This window comes from Sminthopsis crassicaudata, chromosome 2 (genome assembly GCF_048593235.1).
Source record: "Sminthopsis crassicaudata isolate SCR6 chromosome 2, ASM4859323v1, whole genome shotgun sequence".
Classification (NCBI taxonomy): domain Eukaryota; kingdom Metazoa; phylum Chordata; class Mammalia; order Dasyuromorphia; family Dasyuridae; genus Sminthopsis; species Sminthopsis crassicaudata.
Window position 1 is genome coordinate 526576834 of NC_133618.1, and position 14305 is coordinate 526591138.

Genomic DNA, 14305 nt, shown 5'->3' on the forward strand with positions numbered 1-14305 from the left:
AAAATAGAGCAAAGAATGGCTTCTTCTTCCTAGGGGAAAAAAAAAAAACAATCTGGGAGAAGAGCCTCAGGGTTTCTGACCAAAAACAGGACAAGTTGCTGTTTACTTCCATTCAGTGTGGTAAGGTCCCACACAATGATCAGGTGGGGCTTGAGCTAGAACTTACTATTGAGAACCAGAGTGATTTGTCTTTAAGACTTGGTCCTTAAGAAAGGAAATTAGCCCATACAGCCCAAGTATCTTGCAAGGTTTCATGCATCTACATTTATATTTCTTTGGTCAGAAGTAAAGGGTATTGTATCCTATGTGAACAGAGGGAGAGGAAAGTGGAAAGCAAAGTTCAAATGACAGTAGTCAAGAAGGCATTTAATATATGTGGACTTATGCAGAAATTGGTTATAATGAAAAGCATTGGAAGTCAGGAGAGTTATTATTCTAATCCTAATTCTGACAGACAGTTGGGTGACCATAGGCAAATCATTTGTACTCTAAGTTTCATTTTCCTCATCTATAAAATGAGATGGTTAGGCTAGGTGATTTTTAACTATCATTCTGAAATCTAATGGAATTAACAAAGATAACAAAGATCATCCACAACTGTTATAATTTTTATATTGCTCTCATCTTTGAAAGCAGAATTAATTTTGGTTACTTAAACTCTGCTTAAAATAATTTTACCTGCTCTTAAGATATGTTTGTAATGAGATACACATATACAACTGTAATTAAAGATTACTTATTGCCCTTTTATGAATATCAAATAAATACCAAAAGTAAATAGCAAATAGGTGAAAAATTAATATCACTAGATTTACAAAGTACTTGGTAAATTATATTTTGACTCATTTAGTACATTTAAGAAGTTCTCTAAAGGTATTATTTTCCCTAAACATTCTATTAAAGCATTAAGAAAATAGTTTAAAGTTTGGATCACAATGAAAAGCATCAAAAAGAATTCCCTTGATGTTTCAGTAAATTTTGATTATTAATGATCTTTTCTAAAACTTTTTCCTAATGTCTAATTCAAGTGCAATTAATTCCTCCACACTAAAAGTTGTTGGTCCAGTTTTATCAAAGAGGAAAAAGTATGTTATGAAAATGTAGGTTTTTGAGCTTTGGAAAGTGATTTTCTCATTTTAGTCTTAAGTTTTCTTCATGAGAAGGGATGAAGAAAGATGTTCATTAAGGCTTTAATATAAAGCTTATGGGACAATAATTCTATAATCCCACAGCTTCCTTTCCCCCTCCTTTTGTGTCTTGTGTGAAGTAGAAAGTAAACTGATATAGGAATAAAGTGATCTTAGGTTCTAAAACTAAATCCATCACTAGTTAGTTTTGTGACCCTTAGCAAATGATTTCAATTTCTTGTAAAATGGGGATATTGATATCTTTCTTGCTTCTTTCACTGGGATTTTTGAAGATCAAATAAGATAACAAAGAGTGAAAACCTATAGACATCTTAAGGGTTTCAAAATTATAAAGTGCTAATTGCAAGGTTCTATAAATTTAAATATTTATCCAAAATAAGAAACAGATGGAATTACTTTTAATGTGATAATTATCCAAGTATACAAATACCTCTATCCTTATATAACCATGCAAACTCTAATTCAAAGTAGCATTTTATTTAATTATTCAACTTTAACAAATATATTAATGGATGTTTCAAATTTTAATAATATAGAAAGCAGCAAAAGGAATGAAATGAAGTTTAAGCATTTTCAAAATACTGATTTTCTACAAAGAAAAAAATCATTCAAAAACCAAATTTCATTTTTTCTAAGACAGCTTGTATTTATTTTTATAAGCATTATATTGAACCTTCAAAAAATTGCTTGATTGGATTGCCTATTACTCAACTAACAAATTATTGACTCTCAGAATTAAACAATTGAATTCAATCTCCAGGGCATCTATCATGTATCCATGTAATGTCACTGCCTTCCTAGATGTACTAAGGTTAAAAAATTACACTCTTTTCATGAAGTCATTTTATGGTAACATCATATCACATGTCTGATCAGAATGTTGAGAGTTGAGGAGAAAGGGGAAAAATGCATTTCATCTCAAGATAGATTATTTTTTCTCCAAAAAGATTATGGTTAGAGAAACATTGCTGTGTTGTGCAGAATTCTCCTTATCTTATTTGAAAGAGAATCTGATCTCTGCTATGAGCTCCTTTTCTATGCAGAAACAAGTGCTGCCAGAATCAGCTCCAGGAGCTTTTTTTTCCAAGGGAGGTCAAGTTGCTGAACTTGGTGTAGGTAAGAATACACTTGTGAGTGGCCCAGTGGCATTCAGAAAGCGGAACCCAGTGTAGGCCAATCGTGTCACAATTTATAGAAACATTGAAGGGTTTGGTTCCTTTCATTTGCTTACTTTTGATTCCATTTATGGAAAAATATGAAAACACCTTCAAATAGGAGACATGCTAATCTTCAATTAATAAAGGCAATTTTTTAAAAATCAAAGAATTGAATTGTAAATGGAATCAGCTTTTAAAAATGGTGCTTATCCCCATTAGTGCCTAGAAGCCCTGATTGCTCTCATTGTTGAGGATCCTATTATATTATGAATCAGCACACATTTATGTAATATTTCATTTTCTCAGTTCTCTAGATTATACGTCTACTATAGTCTATAAGATATTATCTTACATGTCTTGAATCTCATTGCAGTAGCATGCAAAGGCTTTGCTATCTAGCTTGAAAAGTCTGTTATGTTTTTCTGCATGTTATGGATTTTAAAATCATTCTTTCATATATAAGGACCCTCATGGTTTATTTAACTCTTTCCTTATCTGAGTGGTGTTTCCATATTTGTTTTCCAAAAATAACTGTGTGAATCATGTTATATGTAGGCTATTTTATAATAATCACAATGCTTGCAAAACACATGTGACCATGTTAACCTGCAGCCCCAATTTACATTATTTCTGGTCTCTTTGCAGCTAGATCCTGAAGCTAGTAGTGTTCTCAAAGAACTTCAGGTAAAACTCAACGGGGTCCTGGATGAGCTCAGCATAACCTACGGTGAAAGGTAAAGAGCACAATACTAACCTACAACAATAACTTTCATAGTGATAGGTTTGAAGCAATTGAGGAAACTAATTCCCAGAGAAACAAAGGTCCTAATCTATGACATCATTAGAAATAAGCAACAGAGCCAGGATTTTATTTACCCATACTTTCTGATGCCAAATCTAGCACTCTTTTCATTGTAACTAATGCTGGTTACATAGATAATGCTATATGTATACTCGACTCTAGATTAACAATTAAGAAACAGAAAGCAAAATTACTAGAAATTAGCATTTGAGCACACAGGCAAGGATTTAACATTCATCTGGGATTTATTAAACACCTACTGTGTGTAATACCTTCACAAAATCTTGCTCTGAGGTGCTAGGTTTCAGGGATACAAAATTAAAAAAAAAAAAAAAGAATGGTCACAGTCTTCAGTAGACTTGCATTCTCGTTTGGAAGGGGACAGAATAACATGTAACATTTAAATGAAACATGATACAAGAAGTTATTGAGCGAAAAGAAATAATACATTGTCAGGACTTGATATACCAAGTTTAGAAAACAGCTAATACTGGAAGATAAGAGTATATGAAAGGGAATAATATGAAATAAAACTGGAAAGATAAATTGCATCCAGATTGTCCCTGACCATAAATACCAGGCTGAGATGTTTGCATTTTCCCCTTTGTTTTGTTTACCCTTTTTGTTTCCATTTTAACATATATATATATATATATATATATATATATATATATATATATATATATATATATATATATATATATATATATATATATATATGCTTTCTTCATCTGGTAATATGTTGTTATATATTTTGAATACTCTGGTGTTCTGCTGGGCACATGACAATACTCTCTTTTGCTTTGCTTTATTTTGTTTTGTATTTCTTTTCTATTTTCCTTTTTTTCTTATTCTTTTTTCAAGTAAAAAAAAAAACAAAGGGGGGGAAGGGAAAAATAAATAAGACCTTTTTAAAAGAGAAAAAAGAAAAATAATACTAAAGTGCTCTAAAAAATGAGGATCATGGGCAGCTAGGTGGCACAGTGGGTAGAGCACAAGCCCTGATGTCAGGAGGACCTGAGTTCAATTCTGTCAACCGACACTTAACACTTCCTAGCTGTGTGACTCTGGGCAAGTCACTTAACCTCAATTGCCTCAGGGAAAAAAAGAAAGAAAAAAAAAGAAATAATTATCAGGATGCTCTCAGGAAAAAACATGGAACAACTTAAATGAACTGATGAAAAGTGAAATGGACAAATTAGGAGAACATCATTCACAATAACAGCAATAAATAATGATATACTATGAATAACTTAGCTATTCTCAGTAATATAATGATCAAAGAAAATTCTTTAGGACTTTTGATGAAAGCTTTTGTCCATCTTCAAATGAAGATCTGCTAAAGACTGAATGCAGATCAAAGCTACTTTTTTCTTTATTTCCTTTATAAGGGGATAGGAAGATTAATTAGTTAGTTAGTTAGTTTGTTTGTTTTAGCCACAGAATGTCTTATTTGAAGATATGTTTTATATGAGTATACCTGTATAATTTATGTCAAATTGCTTGCCTTTTCAGTGGAGGAGAGAGAAAAAACAAGGAAAGAATTTAAAACTCAAAATTTTAAAATATAATAAGAATATTAAAATTGGGAAAATAAAATACTAATTAATATTAAAAATTTCTGATGCTAAAATGGACTAACTGTGCAACTTAGGTCCAGAAATAAACAAGAAGAAGGGAATATGTTGGATTTATTTTAGGAATTATAAAAGAGTTTTGACTGATTACAATATTTACTGACAAAGGTTCATCTTTTTATGCTGTATAATATTTTTATTTGCTACTCATTTATATCATCTGCCCAGACACATCAATGGACAAGGTCCTTGATTGTGGTAACATATACCCAGACTGGCCCCCTGAGTTCAGCTTTCCAATTTAAAAAAAATTCAAGCTCTAGAATCTCAAATATGAAATGGACTTTGAAAAAGATCTGGACAAAAAAAAAAGGTTTTTAATATGAAAATTAAAATCTTTCAACATGAGTATTATGTGTTAATGGAAGATGGTTTTATAAGACTAAGATCCAATACTCCAATATATTTTCTGGAAGATCAATTTTGGTTTGTGTTTTCAAGTTTGTTTCAATGATTATGTCATTTGGTGCATTGCTATATCTTTATAGGGAGTTCAGGATATATTTGAGACAGGCAATTAAAAGACCAGATTCTTTATTGACAAACACAGGATGTCCTTCAGAGTTCAGAGCCAAATACTAGACAAGCAACAGTCTACCTTACTAAAGGTGTTTCTTTTATGTTTTTGCTAAATATGTATTTAGCATATAAAGCTGACCTGATATGATTCTGAATTTTAAAAAAAAGCTATTAAATACATTTCCTTACTTAAGAACTCTTGTGAGATTTTTTTGGGTCCTTGGGAGCTCATAAAGTCCATGACTACTTGGTAGAATTTGTTTATTTTAAGTGAGCAAAAAATAATATTTCCTTAATTGTAAAATGATTGGAAGGAAGAAAGGAAAGAAAAAAAAAGTACTTGAAAGCAGACTTATATGGCAGATAACAAGTGTGAATTCACCATCATTTAATTCCAGAGAAGGTTTTCAGTTGCGCTTTCATTATCTTTGTTCATGATACCCAGAATCTTGGCTATTATAGGGGAATGGATTATTAATTCCAAGATAAAGCTTATAGCAGTAGTTCCTGAGGGGATTCCATCAGCAGAATCTTTTCACTTTCCTAAGTGAAATATCACTCCTCAAGGGAAAGAGAATGTTAGAAGAATATTACTCTTCCATGGTAGCAAAAACATGTCCCTCTTTCCTCATACTTTTCATAATGACCCATAAGAAGGCGGAGCATTATGGGCTATCCTTAAAGACTGAACAGTAAATCAACTGATTAAATATGTGTATATATACATATATATTACCCTTTATTTAGATTTATTTCTTCAGAGACCATTAAAGATATTCATTGTTTAGGCATGAACAATAAAGGTATATGACAGACCTTTTTTTTTTTTTTTTTTTTTTACAAAAATAGAAGATTTTGTTGAGAAGTGTGATATACTGAAATGAGCTTTGGCTTCAAAATCAGAGGTTCTAAGTACCTTGATCAAGACACTAAATTTATCTGGATTCAATTTGTTAAGCTGTTAAAATGGGTTATTGAACTAGATAAACTCTGAGTTCCTCTCCATTTCAATCCTATGATCTGCTTAAAGTCTAAAATGAAAAAGGCATGTTTATCTTTCTATTATTTCATTGCTTTGAAATATTAATGATAATGATAATTTGAGAGAATCATTAAAGTGATAATTACCTTGTTTGAATATAGCAATCTAATGGAACTATTAGTATTATTTATTTTTGTTATTATAATTAACCAGAATGAGTAGGAGGAAAAAGAGCCTGAGCCTGGAATGGAAGAATATTATCTTTGTTCCCTATTTTGATTTTTTGAATTTCCCTTTTTTCTCAGAATCCTTTTATTGGTATGAAAATTTTGCACCCTTTTTCCTTTCTCATCACACTCCTAGCTTTCTTTCTTCTCCTAAATATACATAATTTCACAATCATGTCTAAAATGTATTCAAGGATTTGGGGAATGAAAAAAAGAAATGGAATCCTTGCATAGGTGATATTTCATTAGACTAAAATGAGCTCTTCATCACTCTTTTCAATTCCTGAAAAAGAAAAAGAAGTTAACTATCCCAATATCCTAGGCAAAGGAAAGTCTCACAACTGAATCAGGCAGAGGAAGTGGTGGGCCAAATGATCAATTAATATTTATAGAATCACTATCCAAAGTCAGTGATACAAATGTCATTCAACAATGTATCTATAACCACAGATTCTAGATTCAAGGGAAAAAATCTGCCACCAAAGTTCTTAGCTCTGTCAAATAATTTAGAATATATATATACCAAAATATCCCTAGTGCTTAGCACAGTGTTTTGCACATAATAAGAATTTTAACAATTCTTTTAATTCATCCATCCATCAATCGTTTATTTAAACATCTATTTTGTGCAAAGCATTGTATCCTAGTAGGTATACAAAGGAAAAGAATAATAAATGATGTTACCCTTCAAGGAACTTAAATTCTAGGTGAATAAAACATGCATAAATACAAGTAATTTCAGCAGGAAGAGAACATGAACAGTTAGAGATCTATATTTGTGTCAGAATGAAACCCACAGATATCACGAGAATACCCACAAACAGTATTAACTGCTTATTTCCATGTTTATGAAGCACCTTACTATGAAACTTGACCTGACCCCTTCCCCAACTTCAACCCCCAAAAAGCTGTTCAAGTTACAACATAGAAGGTTGAACATGGTCAAAGTGTTCTCCAAAATTCTTTTTCGGGGTAGGGGGTTATGGTGTATATATGTTTAGTTTCCAGCTCATAATTGAAGAGTGCGTGAAGCAAATGAGTTTAGAATTGAATCAAATGAAAGGAAATGGAAATACCACTTCCAACAAGAACAATGCAGCAATGGATGCAGAAATTGTACTCCGACCACTTATGGACTTCTTAGACAAAACGTAAGTACTTCAGGTATTTAACTACTACTCTGGGAATCAATTAATTTTGATTTTGTTTATCATGAAACCAGGCTGTCAACTCCTTGAGGCAAAGAGGTGTCAAATTTAATCTTTTTTATCTACCTCTATGCCAGATGCAATATCCTTCATTTACTCAGTACTTAATAAGTATTTGAATAGAATTGAATGAAGTTAATTTTGTTTTCATTGTTCTGTCCAATTTGTTATTCTAGTTTAGTTGCTATGGATTTAGTTTGATTTTACGACAATTTAACATGGATTTATTAAATGCATCCTATGGTTTTAACACTATATTGAGAAATGATGATACAAAGATTTAATTGCAAACTGCCTGCTTTCAAAGAATCTAATAGGATATTTTAGACACATACTCACATGATTAAATTGCAAGGTAGAATGTGATAAGGGCAAAGAGTTTTAGACAAAATGCTCTAATAAACATGAGCCAGAGAAGGCTTCACTGAGGAGGTACCATCTGAGTTTGTTGTAAATCGTACAGGGATTTAAAAAGACAGAGATGTGGAGAGGAATTTATTTTAGGCAGGGAAGATGTTCTTTGAAAACGGATAGACATAGTAGGAGAATGCATTATGGGACTAGAAAATACCAGTAGAACAGTTTTTAAAAACATTATTTTAAAGGCACTGCTAGACTTGACTATTAATTAGTAAACTTCATTATATGCACAATCACAGAAATCAGAGTTGGAAGAGATATCCCTGGCCATCTCCATCTTGGAGAATCAGTCAATGATTTTTAAGTATAGTCCAGAGTACCCCGGGCTTTCTTTCAGAAGGTCTACAAATTCAAAATTAGTTCTTATTTCTAATATAGCAAATATCTATAAATATAACCCATATTAAACAAAACTTCTTTGGATAAATCCTTAATAATTTCAATAGTCTGAAAAAACAATAGTTTGATAACTGCTGGAGACCAATCCATACTTTAAAAAAACTCTTTAAAAATACTGTTATATATTACAAATAATATGGTTATGTATCCATTACTTGAAGTCTCTGTCATCAGCACTGATTCTGTTTTATATTGACTGTTTTCCTTTTAAGAGAGCAAAGGCCAGGAGACTAGAGTTTGAATCATTGCATTGGTATTCCTTCTTTGTTGCCTGAGGTATAAAAATGCTCAAGCTGTGAGAAGGGATGCTGTGGAGGGTTAGCAGAATTCTTGCTGTTCTGTGGGATGTCTTTCTGAACCATAGGGAACAACAAGGAGGGAAGTAACATACATTTGAATTAATAAATGCATACACAAGTGTTTCGTTGCTTTCCACTCCTTAGCCTGAATTACTGGACTTATCTGAGCTAAGCTTGGCCCAGAACAATGTGGATGAAGTCAGCAAGTCTTGAGGCACGTTCGTCTGCCCTAAAATATCTCTTAAAAATAGATTTCCTTGGTCCTCTTAACTGTATCTATAGATTCCATCTACTCCTATTTCTGCTCTCTGGAGTCAAGTAGAACCAATCAAATACAGCTTTCCTATACCAGTTCTTCAGATCTTCAGGATAATTATCACGCCCTCCAGTCTTCTTTTAACCAGGCTAACCCTCTCCATTTTCTTCAACAGACCATCTTATGATCTGAATTTGAAGTCCTGCATGACTCCCATTTTCATTCTTGCTCCATTGCATAGTCCATCAAGGACTTTCCTAAAGTGGGTCCCCTAACAGACATATTGTCCCAGATATGATCAGGGGGGCAGAGTACAGTGACATTATCATCACCACATTTCCGAGTGCTTTTAGAGGCCACTAGGACTTACAGAGGATAAAACGCTAAACTTGGAGACTGAAAAAACTGAGTTCATATCCTACCTCAGACTTTAGTGATGTGACTCTTAGGAAGTCATTTGATCTCTGTCTGCCTCATTTATCTCCTGTGTAAAATGGGGATAATAATAGTGCTGGCCTACTGGATTATAAGGGTTATAAAGATCAAATTTTAAAACAAAACAAAACAGTGAAGTGCTTTATAAAACTCAAAGTGCTCTCTAAATGCTGGTTATTTTTGTTGTTCTTTTCGCTATCACCACAAACTTTAGTACTACAACTTAAATTAACATTAAACCTTTATAGTTGTCCCATCTTCTTATTTGTTCATATTGCGTTTTCAGTTGCAATAGAATTTAATCTATTTAAGGGCAAAAACTGTTTCATTCACGTGTCACACGTATAAAAGGTACTAATAAATGCTTTTTGTTTGATAAATGGATTACAATTTTATCTTAATTTAGAACAATAATTTAGCCTAGCAAGAGCTTTTTGAATGCTGATTATCAGCCAAAGCATTAACCAAAATGCTGAGCTTTGTGACATCTGGAAATTGTCCTGCCATCTTTGCTTTACCCAAATCATTCTTTAAAGCATAAAATATAGCACATGGCCAAGCAAAAATCCCTGGATGTTTCTTTAAAGGTAACATCAAATCATTAACGATTATTCTAAGGTTTCAGCCATTCATCCAGTTCTGAATCAACCTGATCATTCTTTCCACTAGCCTATTTCTCTTCATCATTTCTTCCCACATAGCAGGAAATAGTTTACAAAATAACTTTTATATAAAATATTTTAATTTCATAATATAATAATACTTCGTAAGTATAAATGCAATGTACCAATATTTCATAAAATATTTGGCCATAAAATCTGTTATTTTCCAATTTCCAGTTTAGTAACCTTATAAATAACCATGTTTAATGTAATATGATTTATTAAACATTCATGGGTAGGAGCAGAATTTTTTAAAAGGGAAAGATGGTAATGAAATCACTATTCTGAGGGGGAAGAAAAAGACATGTGATTTTATATTCCCCAGACAAAGAAAGAAGTGATCTTCTGGTCATTCAGATATAGGAGTATAAAGACTGAGTAGCAACTGGGAAAATCTTAGAAACAGAATGAAAAAGAAGAAAGGAAAGTAATTTTCCTCCACAGTAGCTGCCCATACCTCATGCTCCTAAAAAAATCCTCAAGGGCAAAAGGAAAAAAAAAGTTATTTTTAGAAGAAACCAAAAGGCTCCATGACCATTGCAGAGAATCAGAAATAATTCACTAATAATCAGCACCAAAAGTGAGAGTCAAATGGTAAGTTGCTAGGAGAAAGTTAATTCCAGCATTAATTAAGTAAATAAAAAGAGCAGGTGGTTTGTTATTGTCTATATCCTGGGTTAAAAATAAGAAAACTAAAAATTATAACAATATCTAGTGAAAAACATTTCACATATATGTGCATTTATAGGTGTGTTTATACATACCTACATGTATGTACAACTATATTTATATACCTGCATATAACATGGTATGTGTATATGTGCATGTGTATGAACATACATGTGAACACACATGTATACATGTGTATCACAAGAATTCTGTTTGATTTTTTTAATTAAAGAAACATCATCTTCAAGTTTGTTATTTAATTGAATTAAGTTCTAGATAATTATAAAATATATTTATTATATGAAACATTTTGTTAGCACATTTATGATCATAAAATAAAGTAAACTTTGGTAGAGATCTACCAGCTTGAATTTCACAGAGAAATACACTTTAGAAACTCAGCTCTCAGAGAAGCTATACGGTGCAGTGGATAGAGAACTGGACCTGAAGTCAGAAGAACCTAAGTTCACATCCAGCCTAGACACTTAACATTTACAAGCTGCGTGACCCTGAGCAAATCATTTAATCCCAGTTGTCCAAAAACAAAAACAAAAAAAAATATGAAAAAAAGAAAGAAATTCAGTTCTCTGTGAACAAGAAACACTTCCACTATACGCTGTATCAGCCAAAGTAATGTCATGAAATGATACCCCTGTGAAAAATTACATAAGATATTTAAGATGTATTTATTAGTTCAAATCAACAAACATTTATTAATTTACCTGCTATTTTGTAGGCACTGTGCCTGCCTTCTAGGAGTTCATAGTGTAATATAGGAAGCTATATACAAACAACAATGTACTGGATCAATTGGAAATAATTAACAGAGAAGGACTGCAGCATTAAATAGCTTAGGGAAAGATTTTTGGTAGAGATGAGATTTTTAGCTGACTTGAAATAGGCTTTCAAGTCTGGAAGATGGGGTTAAGGAAAAATAATTCAAGACATGAAGTAAGATCACTGAAAACTTCTTAAAGTTGGGAGTGAGGGACAGCAAGAAAGTTAGCATGACTAGAGAGTAGAAAGTAAGAAAGGTAGGAAGAGACTGGGGTATAAAGGACTCTAAAAACATGGCAGAGAATTTATGTTCTAGCCTAAAGATTATAGAAGGTCACTTAAATTTACATGCATGGAACTGGAGGAGAGGGGAGGATATGATCAGACTTGTACCATGCAGCCTAAATGTAAGGGGTGATAAGGGCCTGCAACATGGCTTGAATTCTGACAAAATAAATGACTTGCCTAGAGTCACAGAGTAACTTAAAACAATTTAGGACTTAAAACAAGTCTTGTTAGTTCTGAGGCTGACTATCTAAATATCACTCCACACTGCATTTCTTGTTCACTTTAGGGAAACGAGGATTATTGTACATTGAATTAGGTTTGTTGAGGGAATATACAAACTCTTTCAAACCAGAATTTTTTAATGAATTCTTCCTCAACTGTCTCAAATAGCCTGCAAACAATACTTCATCTTTCAAAAGACCAGTTAATAATTGTAGAGTAATTGAATTATTCAATAAGATTTAATTCTTATAATCTTATTACTTAGGCAGAAACATCATTCCTAACATTTTTACTTATTTTGATTCTAATTATTTAAATAGGCCTTCTTGAATCTATTTTCCTTGGTATACCACGTAATATATTGCTATTAGTCATGTATTTGTGGCAAATAAAGGCGTTTTATAAGTAGTAAATCACAGAGCCCAGAGTCAAACCTCTGTTGCCTGATTCAGCATCAGAAATCCTTCATAGTAGCTTTAAAAAGAATTGGTAGTATTTTAAAATCTTGCACTAGTTCTGTCCATCTAGAATGAAAGTTAATTATCAATTACCTGATTAACCCATCCAATATGGAAAACCAGTCACAAAGGTCTAAAATAGATCACTTGCCTAAAGATTTGACCTAATATCTTGTTTAAAGGTCCACACAGCCTACTTATTAATTTTCCTTCTGTCTTGTCTTATATAAAATTATTATAGGATACAGAAAATTTGAAGTGAGATACAATGAAAAGACTGCTGGATTAGAATTTATAGGTCTGATGGGTCTGACTTCAACTAGTTGTATGACCTGGATCACAGTTCCCAATCTACAATGATCAGGGACACTTTGCCTTTTATGATGTATTCTACTGCCAGATCTATGATCTGTTTGCAATTTTTGTTTGCACACACACATGTATCCACATGTATGTACGTACACATCTCTCTATACTTAATGTAGAGGTTAACCCTGACCCATTGGATTGTGAGTGACTTCAGTGTCCCCTCAACAATCTAAATGTTAGAGGGTTAGGTGTGTGTGTGTATGTGTGTAATAACAACCTATGATTTCCCAGCCTTTGGGATTCTTATCGAAGTCTTCTCATATTTTTGCTTTAGGAAAGCCCTTCCAAATGGCAGATATTTTCTGATCTTGATAACAAGTAGATACAATGAAGCATGTTGGCTATCAGTTATCTATCACTCTCACTGCAAAATGAGAACACTTTTTTCCCTACCTATACACTTCTCTGGCATGTGTGACAATGTTTTCTGAATTATTCCTCATTTTTAATCTATGTTAGCTTGATAATATCTACTATGTATCTTCCCATTGCTTTCTGAGTGATCCTCAGCTTCATTTCTTTGGTCTGGGTGTCTTTATAGTCTGGGTTAAATTTATTTGAATATTAAGAGAAAGGGTGGGGAGAGAGAGAGAGAGAGAGAGAGAGAGAGAGAGAGAGAGAGAGAGAGAGAGAGAGAGAGAGAGAGAGAGAGAGAGAGAGAGAAAGGGGAGTAAACAGAATTGAGCACCATTCTCTAATTCTTCTTGTTATTTCTCCATGGTCTATCATGGCCAAAGAATTTATCATCAGTTGCAATGAGCCTTTCCATGGTTAGCTAGGCTGATTCTCAGAATATATGCATGGTCTGTTGCCAGTATTTTATTTGAAGCTTTTTCAGGGGATACTGCTGAAGTTTACAGTCCCCTGGCACAGCCTCAACAAACTCAGGGTCACCTCCATATGTCAATGAGGTAGGAGAGCATGACATTGTAAAAGAATGGCTTTATATAGATGTAAATTGTTACTGTTATTTTAGTTACTGCTAGATATGGACCATGGTTCCTTATAACTTCTTAATATCCTCTTAATGATATTTAGGTGGTTCTCCTCATAAATAGAGTTTATAGTGAATTAATTTAAACTATCAAGAATTATAATCTGTTGTCTTTCTCTAGTGAGATCACACATAGCTTTCACATACATTGGAGATAGTCACTTGTAATTTATCTCCAAGGAGCAAAAATTCCTAAATAACAGTATGTAATGATAGCTAGCGATGAAAATAGAAATTACTTAGTGTTTTCCACTGTGTCATGGATGTATGTCATTTAATTCTTGTCAATTTAGAATTATGTTGGGAATTATTTGTCATGGAAACCTTCATCTATTATTGCTTAATCATATGGATACTGTTCAATGGTATAAGCTAGA

The 14305-nt window shown here is 32.7% G+C and overlaps 1 protein-coding gene across 3 annotated transcripts in view; it reads left to right on the forward strand.

Annotated features, from left to right (window-relative positions):
- UNC13C (unc-13 homolog C) overlaps nucleotides 1-14305 on the forward strand; it is a 744253-nt gene that overhangs the window by 662441 nt on the left and 67507 nt on the right. For all 3 annotated transcript variants that reach the window (XM_074294550.1, XM_074294552.1, XM_074294551.1), the window contains 2 exons: nucleotides 2951-3039; nucleotides 7474-7623. In XM_074294550.1, coding sequence (XP_074150651.1) covers nucleotides 2951-3039; nucleotides 7474-7623 — 239 coding nt within the window. The remainder of the gene's footprint in view (nucleotides 1-2950; nucleotides 3040-7473; nucleotides 7624-14305) is intronic.